At 36.9% G+C, this 22,808-nt stretch overlaps 1 protein-coding gene across 4 annotated transcripts in view; it reads right to left on the reverse strand.

Moving 5' to 3' along the window:
* The window catches only part of LOC150100307 (uncharacterized), a 495,437-nt gene that overhangs the window by 265,239 nt on the left and 207,390 nt on the right, over positions 1-22,808 (reverse strand). For all 4 annotated transcript variants that reach the window (XM_090402566.1, XM_090402565.1, XM_090402567.1 and 1 more), the window contains exon 10: positions 14,177-15,053. In XM_090402566.1, coding sequence (XP_090258692.1) covers positions 14,177-15,053 — 877 coding nt within the window. The remainder of the gene's footprint in view (positions 1-14,176; positions 15,054-22,808) is intronic.

The raw sequence follows: 22,808 nt of genomic DNA on the forward strand, positions 1-22,808 counted from the left end.
GAACAGGAATTTCCAGTTATCTAACCCTTAGTACCTTTCATAAGTTGGATTATTACAAAAAAATAATAAAATAAAATAAATAAATAAAAGAATAATAAAAATATTGTATCATTAATAAATTGGGCTAAACTGAAAATTTATGGGAAGAAACATTGGGAAGTTAAACCCCATCATTCATCTAAGAATAGGCTAATTTTACTAAGACAAATGGCACTGAATTGTAATATGAGGTTTGTTTTTCTAGCATCACAACATTGTTTTAATGATTTGCACAATCACAACTAATTGACTAATGTGGAGAGAAAATCATGAATAGGAAGTTAGTAATAATGTAAACTTCTCTTGTAGTAATGTCATAGTATCCTGCATATTAGAAACTTGATGGTGACATTATTTTGATATTAATGTTAAAGATCAAACCAAGATATCATTTAATCTGACTTAGTGAACAGACTACCTTCAAATTGGAAAGCAAATCAAATGGTTCCAATAATATGCCAGAAAAAAGATTTCCTTAATGTATTTTAATGAACATAATAGAAATTGAGCATACAATTACAAAAAATGCTACATTTGTGATACAGGAAGAGAAACCATGATAGACATGACCAAGGTTTACCCTTTCATACATGAGCTATTCTTCCTAGTTTATAGTAATGAAGTGAAACTACTGGAGAATAAATGCAGAACTAAATGTAAAATGTTGAAGCCATAATAGAAATAGCAGCAAAGTTTGATATTTCTGAAAGAAATAAGATGTATGATGCAGTATGTTTAAGTTAAATATTATACATGCTTCCTAAACAGAGAAATTATGTCTTCATTCAAACAGATGAAATGTCAACTTTGCTTCATTGAAAGAACAGTGTCCAAGAACTTATAAGCAGAAAGCTGAGAGGAGTGAAAACAAATGACAAATTTAGAAAACTGCACCCAAACTGCCAAGATATTAGCATTTAATTCTCTTCTTATTCTTCTAGCACCTTTTATAACCATCAATGGTTATAGTCCTCCCCATCTGCCTCCATCTTTCCACTGGACAATTACACAGTGGCATCCACTGGATGATTGTCCATTTATCACTGTTCATCCATACAATGTGTCCTACACATCTCCATTTTAAAATTTCTTCTCCTATGTCCAATGTTTTTGGTTTCTTTTCTTATATCTTCACTGAATATAATTTAATTGAACAATTAAATACAACACACAAGTTGATTTGTGACAAAAGGAACAATCAATTCTTTTCTTTTAGGCTTACACGGTGATCCGAATGCATTTTTGAAAATTATGGAGACAACTACCATGTTTGAATAAAAACTTCAGTTTAATATAACTAAAATCTACATTCGACGTTTCGACCTTTATGTCAAGGTCATCTTCTGGAGCATACAACTATACACAGGAAACAAGCTACACTACAATCAAACTGGTTTGTTAAAGACACTGATCAACCGCTACAACAATTGTGGGCCTGACCTCTGGTGGAAAAAAAAAAAAAATTATACATCAACGCTAGAGTCCTATTATTATCTGTTGGTTGTAGAAATACATTGGGCACAACAACAAGTATCTATCTATATACATATATTAACATCACGTACACATTCCAGCCAGTTGGTATGGAATGGTTTCTAATAATAGCTGAAGATTGGCTAGAGTCCTGACTTATGCTGGATCTTACATATTAGGTAGGCTGAATGTGTGTCATCCAGATCCTTGGAATTTTCATGACATCTTTGTTGTTGATATTTGGGTGGTTTATCAGGATTTTGCAGGATTCCTTAAATTTCCTTTCATACCAGGTTTTTGTGCGGTGTAAAGAGCAGGTACTTTTCCAGTTGATCTGGTGTAAGGTGTTGAGTGCGTGGTCTGAGAGGCCTGCTTCACCATAATAGTTATATTTAATGTGTTCTTTCTTGCGTAGAGGGATTGTCCGTCCTGTTTCACCAACGTACGGTAAGTTACAGGTGCAGCGGATGCAATAGACTCCAGGATGTGCTAATAGGAGGAGAGGATCCTTAGAAAAGTTGAATATGGTTTTAAGTTTAGTGGGTGGTTTAAAGGTGGCATTGAGGTTATAATGTTGTAGGATTCTGTTGATTTTTTCCGATAACCCTTTAATGTATGGGATGGCTATGGTTTTACTGTAATCTAGATTCGTTTTTGTTGTAGTTTTATGAAGTATTTTATTAACAGTATTTTTGTTATAGCCATTATTTATGAATGTGTCGCTGATGATTTTTAGTTCTTGTTTCAGGGCTTGATGGTTAGAGCAAATTGTTGTAGCTCAGTTTTTAAGGGTGTTAATAACTCCATATTTTTGTGATGGGTGGCATGAATTAGCATGTATGTATTGGCCAGTGTGTGTCGGTTTTCGGTAGACCATGAAGGATAGACGGCCTGAAGGAAGACGTGTGACTAGTGTGTCTAGGAACGGGAGCGAATTTTGGTTTTTGATTTCGATGGTAAATTGTATGCGTTCGTGTTGTTTGTTCAGGTGGCTAAGGAATGTGTTGCGCTTGTCGCCCGTGTGGCCAGATCGCGAACACGTCGTCAACATATCTAAGCCAGACTGTCGGTCTTAGCGTGGCAGAATCAGGAGCCCTTTGCTCAAAGGTTTCCCATGTAGAAGTTAGCGATTGGGGGGGGGGAATAGTGGTGAGCCCATGGCTGTACCTTCTTTTTGTAGGTAGAATTTGTTTTGCCACACGAAGTAACCGGACTGTAGTACATGGGCTAAGAGGGCCATAATGTCGAGTGGAAATTTGTTCTGTAGTAGGAGAATTGTGTCATTGATGGGGACGTTAGTGAAAAGGGCAGAAATGTCGAAACTAACTAATAAGTCGACTTTGTCGAGTATTATGTTTTTAATTTTGTTTATAAAGTGTTGTGTGTTTTTTATGTAGGAGGGGGAATGACCTACCAACTCCTTGAGTGTTGCTGCTAATTTCTTGGCTAAGTGGTAATTGGGACTGTCTATTCCTTCCATGATTGGTCGAAGGGGCACATTTTGTTTGTGTATTTTTGGAACCCCACATATTCTGGGGGGGGGGGGGGGCGTAGTGGGGTTTGAGTTTTTTTAACCGTGTCTGGTGGCCAAGAAGTGAAGGACTTTCCAGATTATCCACCAGAGGCCACCAGACATGGTAATATAAGATCCAGCATAAGTCAGGACTCTAGCCAATCCTCAGCTAGTATTAGAAACCATTCCATACCAACTGCTGGAATGTGTACATGATGTTAATATATGTATATAGATAGATACTTGTTGTTGTTGTGCCCAATGTATTTCTACAACCAACAGATAATAATAGGACTCTAGCGATGTATAATTTTTTTCCCCCCACCAGAGGTCAGGCCAACAATTGTTGTAGCGGTTGATCAGTGTCTTTAACAAACTAGTTTGATTGTAGCTTGTTTCCTGTGTATAGTTGTATGTTCCAGAAGATGACCTTGACATAAAGGTCGAAATGTCGAATGTAGATTTTAGTTATATTAAACTAAAGTTTTTATTCACAGATGATAGTTGTCTCCATAATTTTCAAAAATGCAAACAATCAATTCATTAACAAGTTATTGGCCTCCATGTAGCTTATGGTAGGTAATGAAGAATAGACAGCCTGAAGAAAGACATTATTATTATTATTATTATTACCATCCCAAGACCTCATGGAGTCAAAGACTCATCTGGGAGGTCCTTTTATCACACGACAACTCATCATACCATGCTTTGAACACATTCAAACTCCTTGCAGACACCACACTCTCAGGCAAGGCATTCCAATCATTTACAACTCTGCATGAAGAAACCTGCCCCTCACTCCCTACTCACACCCTCTTTATACAGTTTCCAGGGATGACCTCTGGTTCTCCCCTGATCTCCCACTATTTTCTGTAGAAATTCTCCAGCATTGATTCTATAGCAACCCCTTACCAACTTGTAGGTCTCTATCATATCTCCCCTCTACCTCCTGTCCACCAGACTCTGCAATTACATCTTCTAAATCTTTCCTCATACTCGACATTCCAAAGATCAGAAACTACCTTAGTCAATCGCCATTCCAACATCTCTTCATCCTTCTGAAAACCAGGTGACCAAATCTGGGCGCAACAGTTCATGTGTGGCCTAATCAAAGCTTTATACAACGGAACAGGAATCTCCCTACTTCTACACGTCAGTGTCCTCCGCATCATTCCCAGAAGCCTTTGTGTTATCTTCACAATTTTGGCTATGTGTCCCCTAAATTTCAGATCCTTATCCACTATCACCCCCAGATCTCTTATTTCTTCCACCTCCAACAATATATCCTCACCAAGCATAAATTCTGCATGTGGTGTTTGCACACCACAGTACTTGACCACACGAAGGAAGACTTCTTAGTTTCGAATCCAGTCATTCCCAGAAGCCTTTGTGTTATCTTCACAATTTTGGCTATGTGTCCCCTAAATTTCAGATCCTTATCCACTATCACCCCCAGATCTCTTATTTCTTCCACCTCCAACAATATATCCTCACCAAGCATAAATTCTGCATGTGGCGTTTGCACACCACAGTACTTGACCATACAGAGGAAGACTTCTTAGTTTGAAACCAGTCAGCAACTAGAAGAAATTTTTTTAAGCCTTTTTTCGATCGGTTCCCGAGTTAGTCAATCTCTGGCACAGGCAAGCGGGTTTTTTCTACCAGAAACTCGGGTTTTTAGTCCCGTAAACTCAAGAAAATCGACCGTAGAATCCACATTATTTCAGACATTAAAAAATACAAGCGGTAGGGTTTGGGACCACAAGATGGCGGCACTTGTTGAGCCGTCTCTCTTCACTGCGTGCCACTTAATTAGTGATAGCCTTGGGCCAGCTATCTCTGATTGGGTACCAGTGGAGATTGAACTGTCCACTCAGTCTCCAAAAGTTAGATAGGGCTAAACGGCCTCATCTACTCCCTGTATACGGGAATAAAATGGCATTAGCTGATTTTCTTTTTAAATCTTTTTTTTCCAAATTTTAAACCTTACATTTTGCAACATTGAATTCACATCTCCATTTCCGTGCCCAATCACTCAATTTATTCAAGTCTTCTTGTAAGGCCGCAACATTTTCACTACTCTTCATGGTTCGTCCCAACTTTGCATCATCTGAAAACAACTGAATATCTCCATCCAAATCTTCAGCTATATCGTTAATGTACAAGTTAAACAGTAATGGCCCCAAAATAGACCCCTGAGGCACACCACTCGCTCCCCCGTACACACCTTGTTGATACCTATCAGATAGCCAGTCTCCAATCCAATGCACTAATCTAATATCCAACCCCATCTGCTCTAGTTTGACTATCATTTGTTTGACATGATAACTACATACAGAAATAAAAGCATGTTCTGATTTTCAATTTCAATGGAGAATTGTATGTGTTCATGTTGTGTGCTAAAGTGGCTTAGGAAGATGTTTTACATTCAGCAGCCATGAGACCAAATAAATATATCATCAACATATCAGAGCTGAACTTTGGATTTCATAGTAGCAAAATCTAGACTAATTGCTCAAAATATTCCAGATTTTAAAAGTCATCTATCGTGAGGTAAAGCTGCTAGCACTGCCCATAAGTTCTTTTGTAGGTAGAAGTTATTTTTCCAAATGAAACACCTAGAATGAAGTGTGGGCAGAAGGCTGTGACATCAAGCCAAAAATTTGTCCTATAAAAGAAGAATCATCAGTGAGTGGGACATTCATGAAGATGAAAGACATATAAAAAAAAATTTGACTAAAATAAATCTTTGCTGTTGAGCATGATACTCTGAGTTTTGTTTACAAAGTGGTGTTTACACACACACACACACACAAACGGGGGGGGGGGGGGGACTTACCAACTTCTTGAGTGTTGCCAACAGTTTCTTGACTAAGTGATAATGAGTATACAATCAATTCCTTCAGCTATTGACTGTAGAGAAACTTTTGGCAGACCACAGATTTTGGGATTACCATATTGCATTTATAATATGATAACTTTAAATGCATCTGATGGCCACAAGATGACCATCTTAAATAACCCAATTGCTTTCCTAATTATCACCTAGAAAAGAAACTAATGCCAGTGCTAAATAGTGAATACTGATGGTTTAATTTTGCTATCTGCCCTTTTAAAGACATTTAGACCATAATATGATAAGTTGCAAGAACAAGAAATCTTGCAAACACCTGGAACAGCAAAGGGAGGGAGTGAATCTTTAGGACAGCAGATAAGTACAGCCATCTTCAAACTGGGAGATCTGCCAACATCCATCTTGGAGAACACAAGAAATACATCTGCCACCACAGCTATGGTCAGTCAGATCTAGCTGACTGTGTCTTGTTTGTCTTACACAGCAAATGGAAAAAAAAACTTATGGTTCACTGCAACAATCGCAAACTTGAAAAACTTTTTTTCAGAATCAGCAGCAGATTTAACAAATCAACATATAATCTAAATAAATATGGTTCTGTTAAACTTCCCAAGATTTGGGAAGCTAATTCTTAGGACTCCTGCCCAACAGCTAAGACTAGCCAAAAGTACCCATACAGCACATCATGAGACCTAAGGCTTTTTATTTTTGTGTGCACTTTTACAATTTTAAGATTGTATCCCTTATGATGTCTCGATGACTGAGACAAAATACAGAAACAACTAAACTTGTGCTTGGTTATTTTTCCATGCTATATTCACTCCATTAAATCTAATTAAGAGTAAATAAGCGCTTCAACCTAAATACTCTAATGAAAAAATATTATGTTTGTAGAGATTCTAAAGAGGTATGACTAAATTACACTTCCACATAGATAAGTTGCACAATTATTTCAGAAAAACTGATTTCTCTGAAATAGTGTGTGCAAATTTTTATTTATTTTATGACACATAGGTATGCTCTTCATAGGTTCCTGGAATATTTTATTATGAATTAATTGGTATAATAGTAAAATTTTAAATTATTACTCAATTTCACTTTTGTTGCTGTAGTTTGAAACTAAATGGAGATGCGTATGAATACATCTACATCTGACTTATATAAAGGGATGCTATTAACACAAACTTTAATTTATTATGTTGCCTTTAAAAGTCAGAGGCTGCACAAGCACAAAATGCTTGTGTGTGTATTATTCACTTATAAGTGTTAAGCAAAGATATAGCATAACATGCATTGTTGACATTTTTGAAACAAAGAATGGAATTATGTCACTGGTACTTGAAAGATTGGTACTTGTTTGTGGACTTTTAAACAAGCTTAAATGTAGTTTTTGTTGTATAATATTCATGCACAGTAGTAAGAAGAAGCTTCCTACACTTTTTACTCATGCAATAAGTATGATGGAACCTTTCTGATAATAAACATGGCCATAGAATAAGTTGGTCGATTAGTAGAGCCTCTGTTTCTAATGGCTCATGCAAAAGTTAAGCAAGTTTGAGCACAGTTAGTAGTTGGAAGGGTTTCAATCGTTCGATGCTGTTGGCATACTCTCCCTCGATGAGTCTTTGGATTCCCTAGGTGTCACATAATAATAATAACAACAACATTAACGTGTCCATGTTGATGTAATTAACATGGACTATTACTTGAATAACTGTGGTGATTTAAAAGTAAATGCATTAATGCAAGGATTTACAAAATGTTTTACTTTTTTTTTTGGACAGCATAACAATGGAACAGTATGTCAAGAAAATAACTTCCCAAAAAGATTTTACACCAAGAAAGAGAATATAAAACACAAGCGCCTTGTTGAGTACGAGAAATATTTCTGCTGGCACTGCAGATTAAACTTAACCTCATGAAAATATCTTGTTAAAGCACTAGACATAAACCAACCCAAATGTAGGTCTGTTTTGTTTTGTTTTTCCAATGCTTTAACAAAGCACCTAAGTGCAAAAGTTGCAGTTAGATTCCCAGAAACAACTTAAGAAAAGGCATGAACTTTAAATAAGAGAAGAATTAACAGATGAATTTAAAAATCACTAATTTAGAACTAGAAGCCTAGAAATCATTCAGGGATATTGTTGAAGGGATCTGGAGTAACAAAGTTTAAAACGTTAAAGTAGTAACTGATTAACTTATAACAAAATACCAATAAGATGGTATACAGGATATCATTGAGGATTTCCATCATTTCTCACTTAAACCTCTTTCCTGAAAACTTGGCACAGAGAAGAATGTGAAGTGTGAACAGTTCCAACATGATATCAGACAAACAGAGCAATGATAATAAGGAAAATGCTAATATGATAGAACACTACTGTTGGTTTCTTGATAAAGATACATAAAGATCTTGCAAGAGGAATCTTTCAAAGTATCTATGTACTTAAATATGCACGCATTTTTAGAAATATTTTTATTACATTCATGTTTCTCACCCAAAAAAAGTTGTAAATCTATCATACATTAGTACCATGAGTGAGATACGGGACAGATAATTCAGAAATCCTGCTCAACAAACTATACACTTAACTTTTTTAAGCTACTTCAAGCTTCCAGTAAGTAAGTAGATTCTGCATCTACAGGGTGAAGAGCAGAAGTGCTATCTCAGCCAGCCAGACTAACAATTTTGTATGTTTATATTCATTTTACAAAATACGGTTTTCTTGTAACTGATTAATTTTTTTTTTTAATCATTCAATAATAGTAGCTAAGGAAATACATTCATATACTTGTAACAAATAACTAATCATGAGCTGATCGAGAAAGAAAGTTCCACTTTTAAATTCTACATCCTAATACATTTTGATCCTAGTTACAAAATCATTGTAAGCACTTACAATGATTTTGTAACTAGATATCTAAACTAAATATTTTTATTATTATTATTTCGGGCAACTCCAGGGAGTCCTTAGACTCATTGAGGGAGGCCCTAAACATCATGTCCTAACAACTATACAACATTCTCACAGTATCTATCATACCTTGCCTTGAACTAGCTCACCATCATAGCACTCCCAACAGACTCTGGCAGCTTATTCCACTCATTTACCACACTAAAAGTAAAGAACCCAGCTCTAACACCCCTGCTAACCACACTCTTGCCCAGCTTCCATAGGTGTCCCCTAGTTCTCCCACCACCAGTCCTCATCTAAAAAATATCCTCTGAATTAATCCTATAAAATCCCTTTAGCAATTTGAATGTCTCAATCATATCTCCCCTTTTACACCTATCAACTAGTTTCTGCAACCCACAAATCTTCAACCTGTTCTCATATGGTTCATTCCATAGACCTGCTATCATCTTAGTCACTCGCCTCTGGATCCTCTCCACCTACTCCCCATCAAGAAGGAACCGAGGTGACCAAATCTGGGCACAGTAGTCGAGATGAGATCTTATCAAGGCTCTGTACAGAGGTACAATAACTTGCTTGTCTCTGCTCGTCAAGGTATTTTTCAACAACCAAGTGAGTTGATGAGCTGATTTAGCTACTTTTGCAATGTGCTCCCCTAAACTTCATCTCCCTATCCACCAATACTCCCAAGTCCATGGCCTCATCAATCTCCTGGAATACAATTCCACCAATGTGATATACTGCTGCTAATCTTTTCACCCCAAAATGCATAACCTTACATTTTGTCACATTAAAGTAACATCCATTCTCCTTAGCCTAGAACGCCAATCTATCCAAGTCATCCTGCAAGATTTTGACATCTTCTGCATTCACTATCGCCCTACCCAACTTTGCATCATCAGCGAACAAATGAACTGTTCCACTTAGATCCTTCCCTATATCATTAATGAACAGAATAAACAGCAGTGGTCCAAGAACAGAACCCTGTGGCACACCACTAGTCACAGGCCGCCTTTTGGACTCTACTCCTGAATATACTACTCTTTGATATCTCCATCAACCACCCTCCTATCCATCTCACCAACCCTATATCCATTCCAATATGTTGAGTTTACGGATTAGAATTCCATGTGGTATCCTGTCAAACGCCTTTGCCAGCTCCAGCAGTATCACTGTAAACCCATTACCCTTATCCAGCTCAGCCGTCACCTTGTTATAAAACTTCAGCAAGTTACTGAGGCATGATCTACCCTTCACAAAGCCATGTTGTCCCCTGTACAGCATCTCATTTTCATCAATCCATTCCTGTATTTTTCCCTTGACTACTTTCTCCAAGACCTTGACAACGACTCCTGATATGCTCATCGGTAGGTAATTTGCAACCGTAGTCTTGGATCCTCCTTTATGCAGTGAAACTATTTTCCCCTCATTCCACACCTTCGGGACTAAACCAGACCCAAGACTCAGATTAAACAACATGGTCAAGGGTACTGATAATTCCTTAGCCGCTTCACGCAAGACCCGTGCTGGTATACCATCCAATCCCACAGATGTATTCACATTAAGGTTCTGTAATACACTATTCACCTCCACTTCATTCATCACAATTCCTGTATAAACTAATGGTTCCTTCATTTTTTCAATGTCACCACCTGAATGATATACTTTTGCAAAATGCACGCCCAGTAATTCCACTATATTGACTGATTCAGTGACCTCCTTACCATCGTCATTCCTTAAAATCATTTTGCTGTGTACAGTTTTTTCCTTGCTTGCAGCATATTGAAAGAACTGTTTGCGATTCTCTTTAGCTTGCATAGCTAGTTTCCTTTCATAATCCGCTTTTGCTTTTTTTTACAACACTCGTTACCCTTCTGGCCAGCACTTTATACCGTTTGTGTGCCTACAGGTCACCCCCTTTCTTTAAATTCCCTCCACAGTTGTTTCTTTTTTTGCAGCTCAAGCTTAATGGTGTTATTCATCCATTTAACCCCTCCTTATTTCACCATTCGGACCTTAGGTATACAATCAGCCATAACCTCCTTAAATGCTCCTTGATCACTTTCCATGCTCTATCAACGTCCAGCCCTTGCAGTTGTATATGCCATGGCACTGATCCAAGCAATCTCCTAAGCTTGTCATACTTGTCAGCATGCTAATTCCACATATACCCTGTCTTAATCGAAAATTCTACACCTTTAGCCACCTTCCAGGTCAAGACCTTATGATCACTCTCACCGATAGGTGGCAATATGGTCATATTCATTACAGTCAAATTCTCAGATGCTATTACCAGGTCAAGCACTCTCACACCCCTAGTATTTTCAATTACATGCTGTCTCAGATAGTTATCCTTTAATAACTGAATAAAATCCATTTCCTTCCGCACGTGTCCTCTCCTCCTTCCAATCAATGTTACTATAGTTGAAATCCCCCATAATAATTACCCTCCTTCCACTCATTTCATCAATTTGTTTATGCATACTATCTCCACCATCTCTTCCATCACCTGGTCTATAGCAGCACCCAACCGTATATTTAATTCTGCCAGTCCCAATCTCACACCAAATAGCCTCAAATGAGCTCCTTTCACTATCCTGCAATACAACTTCAATTCTTCTTGGCTGCAGTTCATCAGCTATCATCAATAACACCCCTTCCCCCATTTTATTGTCTGTCCCTCCTAAACACACTATAACCTACACATTCTATCCCACTAACTATATCATCTTCTGTCAGCCATGTTTCACTAATGCCAATAACCTGCGGCCAGGAAGAGCCAATCAAGGCCAAAAATTCTTCCTTCTTGTTCCTAATACTCCTGGCATTAGTATACATGAAATGCAGTGATCCCTTTGTCCCACCCCTATCATGATTCGTTATTCTAAATGTCCTATTCCCATTTTTTGTCCTTAGTGCTGGCTCGGGTACATTATATACATTCTTACACTCAACTGTCTCACTGATGCCTGCATATCCACTCCCCCCCCCCCCTCCTTGGTAGTTCTAGTTTCCATGGTTGTGCACATCCATTTTCACTTCATTCAGCAACACTTTTTCCAGTCTCAGCACACCAAGTCCATTCAAATGCAGATCATTCATCTTGTATAAATCCTTTCATCCATCAAACTCACTCCACACGTCCACAAATTCCACACCACACCGTCTACATAACCTGCGCATAATGTCATTTGTGATTATGGCCCTCCTTCTGAACTCCTCTGTGTCATACCGCGGCAACAGACTCACCTTTCTAACTCTTTCACTCTTTTCTTTCGCTACCTTTAACAATATTTTCAAGTCCTCTCTCAAAAAAATGTATCTCCTTTCAATTCATTCGTACCTGCCACAACTATCAATTCTTTCACCCTCTGTTTTTGCGCTGTAATACTCTCACTTACATCCTTAAATTTCTCACCCAGTAAGTACGATTTAGTTAAGCTGCCATCTATCACTCCTCTTAATAACTAGTCACCATACAAGATATTCACAATATCTTAACCAAATTATTCGGAATCAATATAATTGATGCATACACTTGATGCAATGCTACCAGATGCACCAACTTAGTGTTAACAGATATTTGTGTACATACCACATATGTCAAGGAAAAATGACAAGAGTTCCTATCTGATTGGCACAATGACTTGAAACTTAATTTTTTTAGAATCCAGAAAATGAGACTCAAGAAGCTTATTCTACTTTTACCATGAGTTGCTTTGGTCTTGGGCTACGTGTAGGGTCAGCTAGACTTGCAACACTTGCAGGTGCAAACTTGACTTGTTTGTCTGTTTGCTTACTTGAGAAATGGAGTTAAACAAGGCTTAAAATAGCTTGGTATCATTAACATTTATTATACCCAAGGTAAAATACTTTCTACATATATATATATACATATATGAAAGACTAAGAAAAAACTATACAGAGTATAAACTATTACATTAATAACATAATACTATTTTAGATCCAAAAATTTCTGATTACCAGAAATAATATCTCTGAGATCTTTATTTTTATCATTAATGAAGATTAATCAATCACACTACTACTGAACTGTTTTGCATTCATGAATGTAATTAATATAACTATCAATCTATTAGAGTGAACATCTTTAGCATCTCTTAGTAAAATTGTATAGCATAGTCCATGAGACTATGAAGTATTTCTTTGTTCAGCAAATGCATCTTTGCCACACTATGACAGTGTGGCAAAGATGTATGTGGCAAAGATGTATTGCATGATGTAAAAAAGTATTCATGCTGAGCATGAATACTTTTTTACGTCATGCAATCTCAGATTACAAGTATAATCACAAATTTTCTTTTTCCAGTGAAACTTTTTTAAAATATCTTACAAATCAAATGCATCAGAGAAAACAGGCTCTTCATTTGCAGTAATTTACAATTTGTCTAACTCCCTCACTTCTTTTGGAAAAATAATTCATTTATCACATCACTTGTGTTTGATACAGAAGAAAACTTTCCTTCAGCATTTTTTACAAATATTGAAATAAAAGCCCTATTGAGTTTTTCCTTTCTAGTACTGTACATTTAACTGCATGCTTTTGCCTAAAATTTCATTTTCAGAATCACTTGTTAACATATTGTAAATCGCATATAAACTATCAAAACAAAATCCTCTGGTGTACACGCTTAATTTTCTCCCATGTCTGTCGTTTGGATACTAAGTCTACTAGCCCAGCTGTCAACATCCCATGAATTTCTTCAATGTGCACACATAACTGTACATCTAGACCGAAAGAGGTTACAAATGGCTGCCACATTCATTAGCAAAACACAAATGTCTATGACAAACTGAATTACTGTGTATTTAACAAATTTTGTGAATTATATAAATATCACTGAAATCATAAAGGCCATGTATCAAGTACAATTTAATAAAATAAAAAAAAATATTTTTTTTTTGAACACTTATTAATCTATAAATGGACACATGGCAGGTGCCAATCGTATGTAGTTACAATGTACACACCTCAGGCTTCCGCTGATGAGACCTCAATAAAGGTCAAAACCAGGCTGGATAGTGGCCCTTCCCATAATGCATAGCATTATACATATCCATAAGGATATGTGCTTTGCATTATGGGATACTAAGGCAAGTGATGTGAAGGCATTAGCTTTTATATACGAGTTGCCCTGTCCTGAAATTACTTCAGGTGCAAGCTTTGTTTGCTTACACTTGGATAAAGGATTAAACCAAGAGTATAATTTCCTGGCATCTTTAATTTATATGCAGTTACAAAACTGAAACTAAGAATTCTATAGTATAAAAACAACTGTAAAAAGATTTATAATTGTTGAATGGATAATTTTTATGCTGACTTAACAAAACCAGGAAGATAACAATTATGTTCAGTCTTACCTTTCATCTCCATTGAATCTGTAGTTCTTCTTGTTCTTCTCAAGATGGCTTAAATCTGATTCAACTCTTTGACTAAATGGAACTTTTGCTGTTTCTCCAATTAAAACCTCCACAGGATCAGTATTATCTATCACAGATAGCGGATGTAGGTGGCTAGAAGATGTCTCATTTGCTGAGAAATTATTTAAATTTTTTTGATGTCTATGTGAATCAAGAGTTCTGGCAACAAATGTTATTCCATTTGGAGTGTCCTCTTCACTTGATGTTTTCTCCAATGACATTGTTCGAACTGAACTGCAGTTTGTGGGCAGTGAATTGTCAAACAAGCCTTGATCTTGAAAACTGGAAAGAGATGCTTTCTTTTGATTGACTTTTTCTAAAAACACATCTGAATCAATACTTAGAATTTTTTGAGCTTCATAATTATCAAAGTTACTATCAACAAAACTATTTTTTGGAGTAAAAGGAATTGATCTGGTTCCTATGACATCTGATTCCCTTTCATAACCAACAAGCTTTCCCCGCTTATGCTCAATTTTTTCAATCATTTCTTTACTATTAAAGCTTGGAAGTATCTGAGCCTGTTTTATCATTGCATTTTCAAGATCATATGAATCATCAACAAAACTATTTTGTGGAGTATAAGGACAAGAGTTTTGTGTTGAAGACCCTTGAGAACCTAGTGGTTCTCCTGCAATTCCTAAATGTCCTGTTATGCTGGATGACAGATTCCTGGGACTACTAATATTACTATCATTTCCATCTATAGAAAGTGGATCAAAGTCATTTAAAGCATCTGCATTCTCAGCAATACCAGGTGGCTCGGCAACTGAAAATCTAGGCACATCTGGTGGTAGAGTTCGTCCATTATACAGACCTGACAAGAAAAATGATGTAATTGATTAATCTTAACAATAAGAATAAAATGTGAATATACTAAACAAGAATAATACAATTTCATATAATAAAATCATTTTTTATGATGTGAACAAGAAATTAGAGGAAGTAAATGAAGTGAAAGATGAGAAAAGTGGAGCAAGTAAGACTGAAGTGCTGGTTAGTGGAAATAGCAGCAGCAGTAGTAGTAATAATATGACAGATGGCGAGAGAACAGGAATGAAAGAAGGAAATGTGGGAAGTCAGAAAGGACTATGAGACATGGCATAAAGGCAGTGGATGCTGAAAGCAGTGGTGAACGTATGTATGGGGATGGTCAGCATAAAAATAGGATGGCCTGGGATGTAAATAGGTATATATATGGAGTAAATGGTGGTAAAGGTAAATGGACATGGGCAGGTGTGAGGAAATCACAACAAACAGATGGCATAGGCAAGACTGATTATAGCCGAAAAAGCGACCTGTTGTATTTATTTACGATCGTGAATAAGAGAGGTAAAATTGTTTTACTGATTGAGTTCATTCGCCGAAACATTGTTGGAATAAATGAAACATAGTTGGATGAGAATGATATCGTGACAGGAACAAAAAATATAAGGCAAAATGTCTTTCATGAGGATAGAAAGAACAAGGGGGGGGGGGGGTTACATTAATGATAAGGGAGAATTATTTTCACATAAAGTGGAGATATAAGAGGGAAACAGTAACAATGGTTTGAGGTAGTAGCAATTCATCATGCTGAGAGGAAGAGAAATACTGAGTCAAATATTGCCATAATTACTCATGAGAGTGAGAGGGTGTGTGTGTGTGTGTGTGTGTGTGTGTGTACACAGAAGTGATTTCATCCCACAAAGCAGGCAAACTGGCCATAAGAAACACGAAAATCACAGACATAATAACACTGGCCTTACCTGAGTTGCTTTGGTCATAAATCCAAATAAACCAAACAGAAATGATTATGCAATGCTGAATGCAATTTTACAGGTTTCAAATTTGAATGGATTGGTAATGACATAAGGATAACTCTGGGTCCAAGGGGATGTTGAAATGCATATACATGAATGCCAGAAGTATCAGAAATAAAGGAGAGGAGTTCCTGACATTGGTCAGCTTGACTTGGCCGAAAATTATAGGGATTACTGAGACTGGTTAACAGAAAATGATAATTACAGGAATAGAATGTAAAAGATATCTTGTATTTTCAGGGAAGATATAGAGAATAAAACGGAAGGTGCTGAAGAACTAAAACCAACAAAATTAGAAGTAAAAAGAGGATTTTAAATCTGAAAGAGATGGTTCGTTTGAGGCTGTCTAGTGTAAGATAGAGGCCAATAGGACAAACTATCTTGTTGAGTACTGCTATAGATTTGGGGGGGGGGGGGGTTTCCACAGAAAGATGTGGATGACATGCATCAGCATATTACCATAATGAATCTACAATCTACAAATGTTATGGGGAAACAATCTATAATTATTATGGGGAAACTACTTTGCCTATAAGTACATAAATTGGAGGGAGGAAAGGGGACATGGCAAGATGGAAGTCGAATTTATACAGTTATTATTACAGGCGACTCCAAGGAGTCTTTAGACTCATCAAGGGAGGCCCTAAACATCATGTCCATCACAACTATTCGACATTCACACAGTATCTATTATACTTTGCCTTTAACTCATTCACCGTCATATCACCCACAACAGACTCTGGCAGCTTATTCCACTCATTCACCACTCTAAATGTAAAAAAACCCAGCTCTAACACCCTTACTAACTTCACTATACTTCATAACTCTAACCCCTAAACTTCACTCTTGCACAGCTTCCATGAATGTCCCCTGGTCCTCCCACCACCAGTTCTGTTCTCAAAAATATCCTCTGTATTAATCCTATAGAAACCCTTCAGCAATTTGAATGTCTCAATCATATCTCCCCTTTTCCGCCTATCAACCAATTTCTGCAACCCACAAATCTTCAACCTGTTCTCATAAGGTTCATTCCATAGACTTGCTATCATCTTGGTCACTCGCCTCTGGATCCTCTCAATCTCCTTCCCATCAAGAAGAAACTAGATGACCAAATCTGGGCACAATGGTCAAGATGGGGTCTTAACAAGGCTCGATACAGAGGAACAATAACTTGCTTATCTCTGCTCATCAAAGTATTCTTCAGCATCCAAGTGATTTGATGAGCTAATTTAGCCACTTTTGCAATGTGTCCCCTAAACTTCAACTCCCTATCCACCAACACTCCCCAGTCCTTGGTTTCATCAATCTCCTGGAGCACAGTTCCACCAATCTTTTCACCCCAAAATGCATAACCTTACATTTTGCCACATTAAATTGACATTCATTCTCCTTATCCCAGACCTCCAATCTATCCGGCAAAATTTTGACATCTTCTGCATTCACTATTGCCCTACCCAACTTTGCATCATCAGCGAACAAATGAACCGATCCTCTCAGATCCTTCCCTATGTCGTTAATGAATAAATTAAACAGCAGTGGTCCAAGAACAGAACCCTGTGGCACACCACTAGTCACAGGACGTCTTTTAAACTCTACTCCTGAGAAAACTACTCTCTGGTATCTCTCCATCAACCACCCACCTATCCATCTCACCAACCCTATATCCATTCCCATATGTTGCAGTTTACAGATTAGAATTCCATGTGGTATCCTGTCAAAGGCCTTATCCAGGTCCAGCAGTATCACTGTAAACCAATTACCCTTATCCAGTTCAGCCGTCACTGTGTTATAAAACCTGAGCAAGTTATTGAGGCATGATCTACCCTTCACAAAACCATGCTCTCCCCCATACATTATTTCATTTTCATCAATCCATTCCTGTATTTTTCCCTTGACTACTTCCAAGACCTTGATAACAATTCCTGATAAAGTTGCTAAAGGATAATGAAGTTGTTCAATCTAAGTCACATTCAGGTGTTGGGGAGTGTTGGATCTGGTAATAGCATCAGAAGATACATCCAGAGCCAAAGTAGATATATTGCCTCCAACTGGGGAGATTGATGGTGCAGTCTTCTTCTGAGAAGTTGCTAAACATGCTTAATTCTCTGTCAAGAAGTTTATGTTGAACTGTGCTGATAATTATTATAGGCTTAGATGCAACTTGGAGCAGTGTCTGCTTGAGAAACAGTGGCAGTGTTCCAAGGAAAGAACGTTAGTGATGCATGGGATGCCATTAGGAATTGTTTGAGAAACGCAGTAGCAGACTGCATACCCAAGATCAGTAGGATAAACCAAGTGAGGATTAAATGGATGAGTAGAGATATAATGTAAGAACTGGAGAAAAAAAAACCTATGGAGGGAATTATAAAGAAAAATTTGATTGGCATACTCATGAACAGTACAAAGTGCAAGCAAGAAGAGTGACTAGAATGATAAGAAAGGCCAAACATATTATAAGAGAAAAATTAGCTAAACTAGCCAAAGTAAATCCAAAAGTGTTTTTTTTTTTGTTATGTAGAAAGTAAGAGGAAAAATGACTATGGTAAGATGACTTTAATATGCTGATAGTAAGAAGGTAACAGATGCAAAAGAAATAGTTGAGCTGCTGAGTGATCATTTTGCAAAGTTCTATCATCAGGTGGAGATTTTGCAGTTACTGATGTGATCGAAATGCATGTGAAAATTGAGGTGAACAGGAGATGTTCTGCATATTGTAAAATATGAATGTGAATACAGCAGTGAAACTGGATGGCATGTCATCCCATGTACTATGTGAAATTAATGTGCAGGAAAATTGGCATTTCCTCTAATGAAGGTGTTCAGTCTAACTCTCAAGCTATGGCAACATTCCAAGGGAGTGGAAAGAGGTACTATTACATAATGGTGGCTCCAAGACAAAAGCAACAAGTAAGAGACCAACTAATATCTTGCAAGTGGTTGTTAAAGTATTAGAAAAGTTAGTTAAAGGTAAAATCCAATAGTAGGTGAATAGGGATACAATACTATATGGTGTGCAGCACAGCTTTGTAAAGGTAGGTCCTAAATTTATTCATATTTTATAAAGTGACAGCAGAATTGGATAAAGGAAATGGCTACAACATGACAGTGCTAGACTTTGCACAAAGGCATTTGACAGAATACCCCAAAGAAAACTATTATAAAAGTTGGAGCAAATGGGAATGGATATGAAGCTAGCAGTATGATTGGGGGTGGGGGGGGGGGGGGCTGACTGACAGATAACAGAGAGTAGTATATGCCAGAATGGAATATAGGCAAATAAGTGACTACTAGTGAAGTACCTCAGAGTTATGTACTAGGACCACTACTCTTTAATTTGTATATCAATTATACAGGGAAATATTTATCATCATTTCTGACATTTACCCTCAAAGGGTGTACAGGATATGATAGTACTACATGAAAAACTTACATCATTACTAATTTTTTATCTACAATTTTCCTCCAAATCAATCTGTTACCTGTCAAGACTCCAACATTATCAGATCTTATATTTCGATCTTCTAAGGCACTTTTTACTGTATCAATACATCTATATCTTGGTCTTTCTCTGGGTCTTTTTCCAGGCAACCAGGCAGAGGACACTTGTCTTGCTAATCTTTTCTTTCCTTTCCCATTCTGTTTAAGTGACCATACCACCTGAGATTAGCTCTGCTAACACATTCCTGGACGCTAACAATGTCAAGTTCTTTCCTAATATCCTCATTTATAATACGATATTGCCATAGATGTCATCTATTCACATCCCTAATCTTTCTCGGGAATCTCATATCTGCGATCTCTAGTCTTTGGTCAAGTGTTTTATTTCTAATCCAACTCTCAGATCCACAAGTTAAAATTGGTTTGAATGCTGTCTTCTATACAGCTAATTTAGTGTTTTAACTAATTTCTCTCTTATTCCATATAAATTTATTCAGTTGACACTTCCTACCATACCAGCTTGGTGGATTCTGTTGTCTATTTCCATATTTAATTTACCAACTTCATTAAAAATTGTGCCTAAGGAGCAGAAATGTTTACTTGTTCTCTAGGTTCTCCATTCACAATGCAGTTAATATTTTCAATGCTTTTGCTTACTTTCATGGTCTTTGTCTTGTTATTGCTGACCTTTATACCAAATCTATTATAACAGTTATTCAATTTAGTCAGGGAATCTTGCAGACTTGCAGCACATTTATTTAGAAGTACATCATCTGCATAAAGCAAAGAGCTGGCATTAACATCTCCAATTTTGATATCAGGTTTAATACCACTTTCCTTCTTAATGTGATTCATATAGATAATGAATAACAGAAGGGGTTTACAGGAAGATGGTTTAACATTAAACCATCTTCCTTCAATTCTGACTGCTGACTTCCAACGCAAATAAAGATGAGGTATTGCTTGACATAATGTCCCATGACACCATACGACTGTAGCATTTTGAGTAGCTTATCTTTCGGCACCTTGTCATATGCTTTTTCCAACTTAAATACAGATCTTTGTTATATTCTAATGATTTCTCAACTATTTGTCATAAAGTGAAGATCTGATCCTGACAGCCTCTATTTGTCCTGAATCCAGCTTGTTCTTCACCAAGCTTCCCTTTCACAATACTTCTCAATTGTTTCTCAAGTATACTTGCATAAATCTTAACAGGAGCACTCAGTAGCGAAATACCTCTAATTCTCATACAGTTTTATTTCCCTTTTTATATATGAGAACTATGAGAGCTCTACTCCAATCATTTAGAATTTGTCCCTCTGTCCAGGCATTCTGAACTATGCAGTGCAGCCACTGTAAGACTTTTATACCCCCCATACTTGAGCATTTCTGGTCAAATATCTTCTACTCCTGCTGCCCTTCCACATTTCAGGCCTTTCTTTTTCTACTTCATGTAGGGATATGTATTCCTGACTGCATTCCTGTTGAGTGTTTTTTACTCTGTGTTATCACTGCTTGTCTCATTTAACAATTTTTCGAAGTAATTACTCCATACATCAAGGATATCTTTTTCACCCGTTTTCATGTCACCTTTATCATCTCTAATTCCTTTTAGAGCACTCTTTCCTCCATTTCTGAGCTTCTTCAATAACCTCAGGAATATCTTGCCATCTTCTTGATATTTATTTTCTATGTTCTTACCAAAATACTCCCATGACTTTTGTTTTGCTAGTTTTACACACTGTTTAGCTTTCTTACATTTGTCTTTGCATTCTTTGAGAGCACAAGCTGACTTATTTGCCAGGAACTTTTGATATGCTTTCTTCTTTTCCTTCACTGCCTCTTAACTTCCTGTGTCCACCATGGAGTTCTGACAACCTCACCACATGCCTCTCTGGCTGAATCAATGTTTTCTTCAGGGTTTGCCACTGAATCTCCAAGGTTTGGTTTCTGTTCTCATTTAAACTCTTTCATTTTTTCTTGAATAATGTTTGTATATTTTATTCTACATTTCACACCTGAGAGCTGATCAACCTTTATTCGCTTTAAAACTTTCTTGCATGTTCTTATTTTCAGTATGAAATTCAATTTTATCCTGCTAAGACTAAATGGCGACCACTTACAATTTCCAATCCTCTGAACACTGTAATGTCCTGCACCAGGGAGAAAATATCACTATTAACAATAACATAGTCAATGAGATTTAAGCAGGTGAATATTCAGTTGAGCAGCTCTCAGGTTTGAAATGTAGAATAAAATATACCTGGGAGGGCAAGAGTTGGTAAAGGTACAGATATTCTGCAGGATGATTTAAATAAATTGCATTGTGATCAAAGGATAATGATCGTCAATTTAATGTAAAATGTAAAGTTATGCACTTTGGATTGAAAAGATTGCATACTGTGTATCACACGATGGTACTGGATTGCAGGAAATTGATGAGGCTAGGAACTTGGTGGACAGAGGGGTAGAAGTTCAGGTGGCATATTGCAAAAATTGGTAAAATAACTGAAAAAATTACATGGATGTTAAAAAAACCTGCTAACAAGTGAAGATATGGACGTTATTATTCCTCTTAATAAGGATTCGGCTGCATCTTGATAACTGTGCACAAATTTGGTTACCTTGATTTCTTGGGGATCAGTAAGTGGTAGAGAGAATTGAGAGATGACTGACCAAGCTGATTGGCAGGTCTGTGGAATGCTCCCTATGAGAATAGATTAAAGGTATGTATATTATATTTACCTGATAAGGGAGAAAAGAGGGGGACACAATAAAAACTTATAAGATATTAAAGGAGTTTTATAAAATTGATGCAAAAGAAATTTTTCAATATATGACAAACAATGAAATAGGAAGTCATCAGTGGATGCTGTGCAAGTGTTTTGGGTTGTAAATGTGTGCTTAATAGATTTTTTGCATAGCGAGTGGTGAATGAATGGAATGGATTGCCAGAATTAGTTGCGAGTGCCCTGACAGCAAATGAATTTAAAGAGAGGCATGATAATGATAAGGTTTTGTGTGAAAAAAAGTTAGGGTGGTCTCCCATAAAGAGTCTTTGGACTCCATAGAGATATTATATAATAATGATAACAATATAGGTCATGGAATGTGATGGTGGTGATAAATGCATAATCAAACTTGCATTAGTGAACAACGGAAGACTGATCATTATGTTTGATTTTAATTATGATAATATAGACCAGAATGAAAAGATAGCATTTCCCTGCTTCAGTTTACCAATATAACTCCACTAACAAAAAAAATTCAAATTTCAGCATCTTCAAACACCACTCAATCTCAGTTTTCTCCATAATGTTCCAACTCTT

Source organism: Typopeltis vanoorti, chromosome 13, assembly GCF_054136105.1.
Source record: "Typopeltis vanoorti isolate ZY-2024b chromosome 13, IOZ_Tvanoo_1.0, whole genome shotgun sequence".
NCBI classification, from domain to species: domain Eukaryota; kingdom Metazoa; phylum Arthropoda; class Arachnida; order Uropygi; family Thelyphonidae; genus Typopeltis; species Typopeltis vanoorti.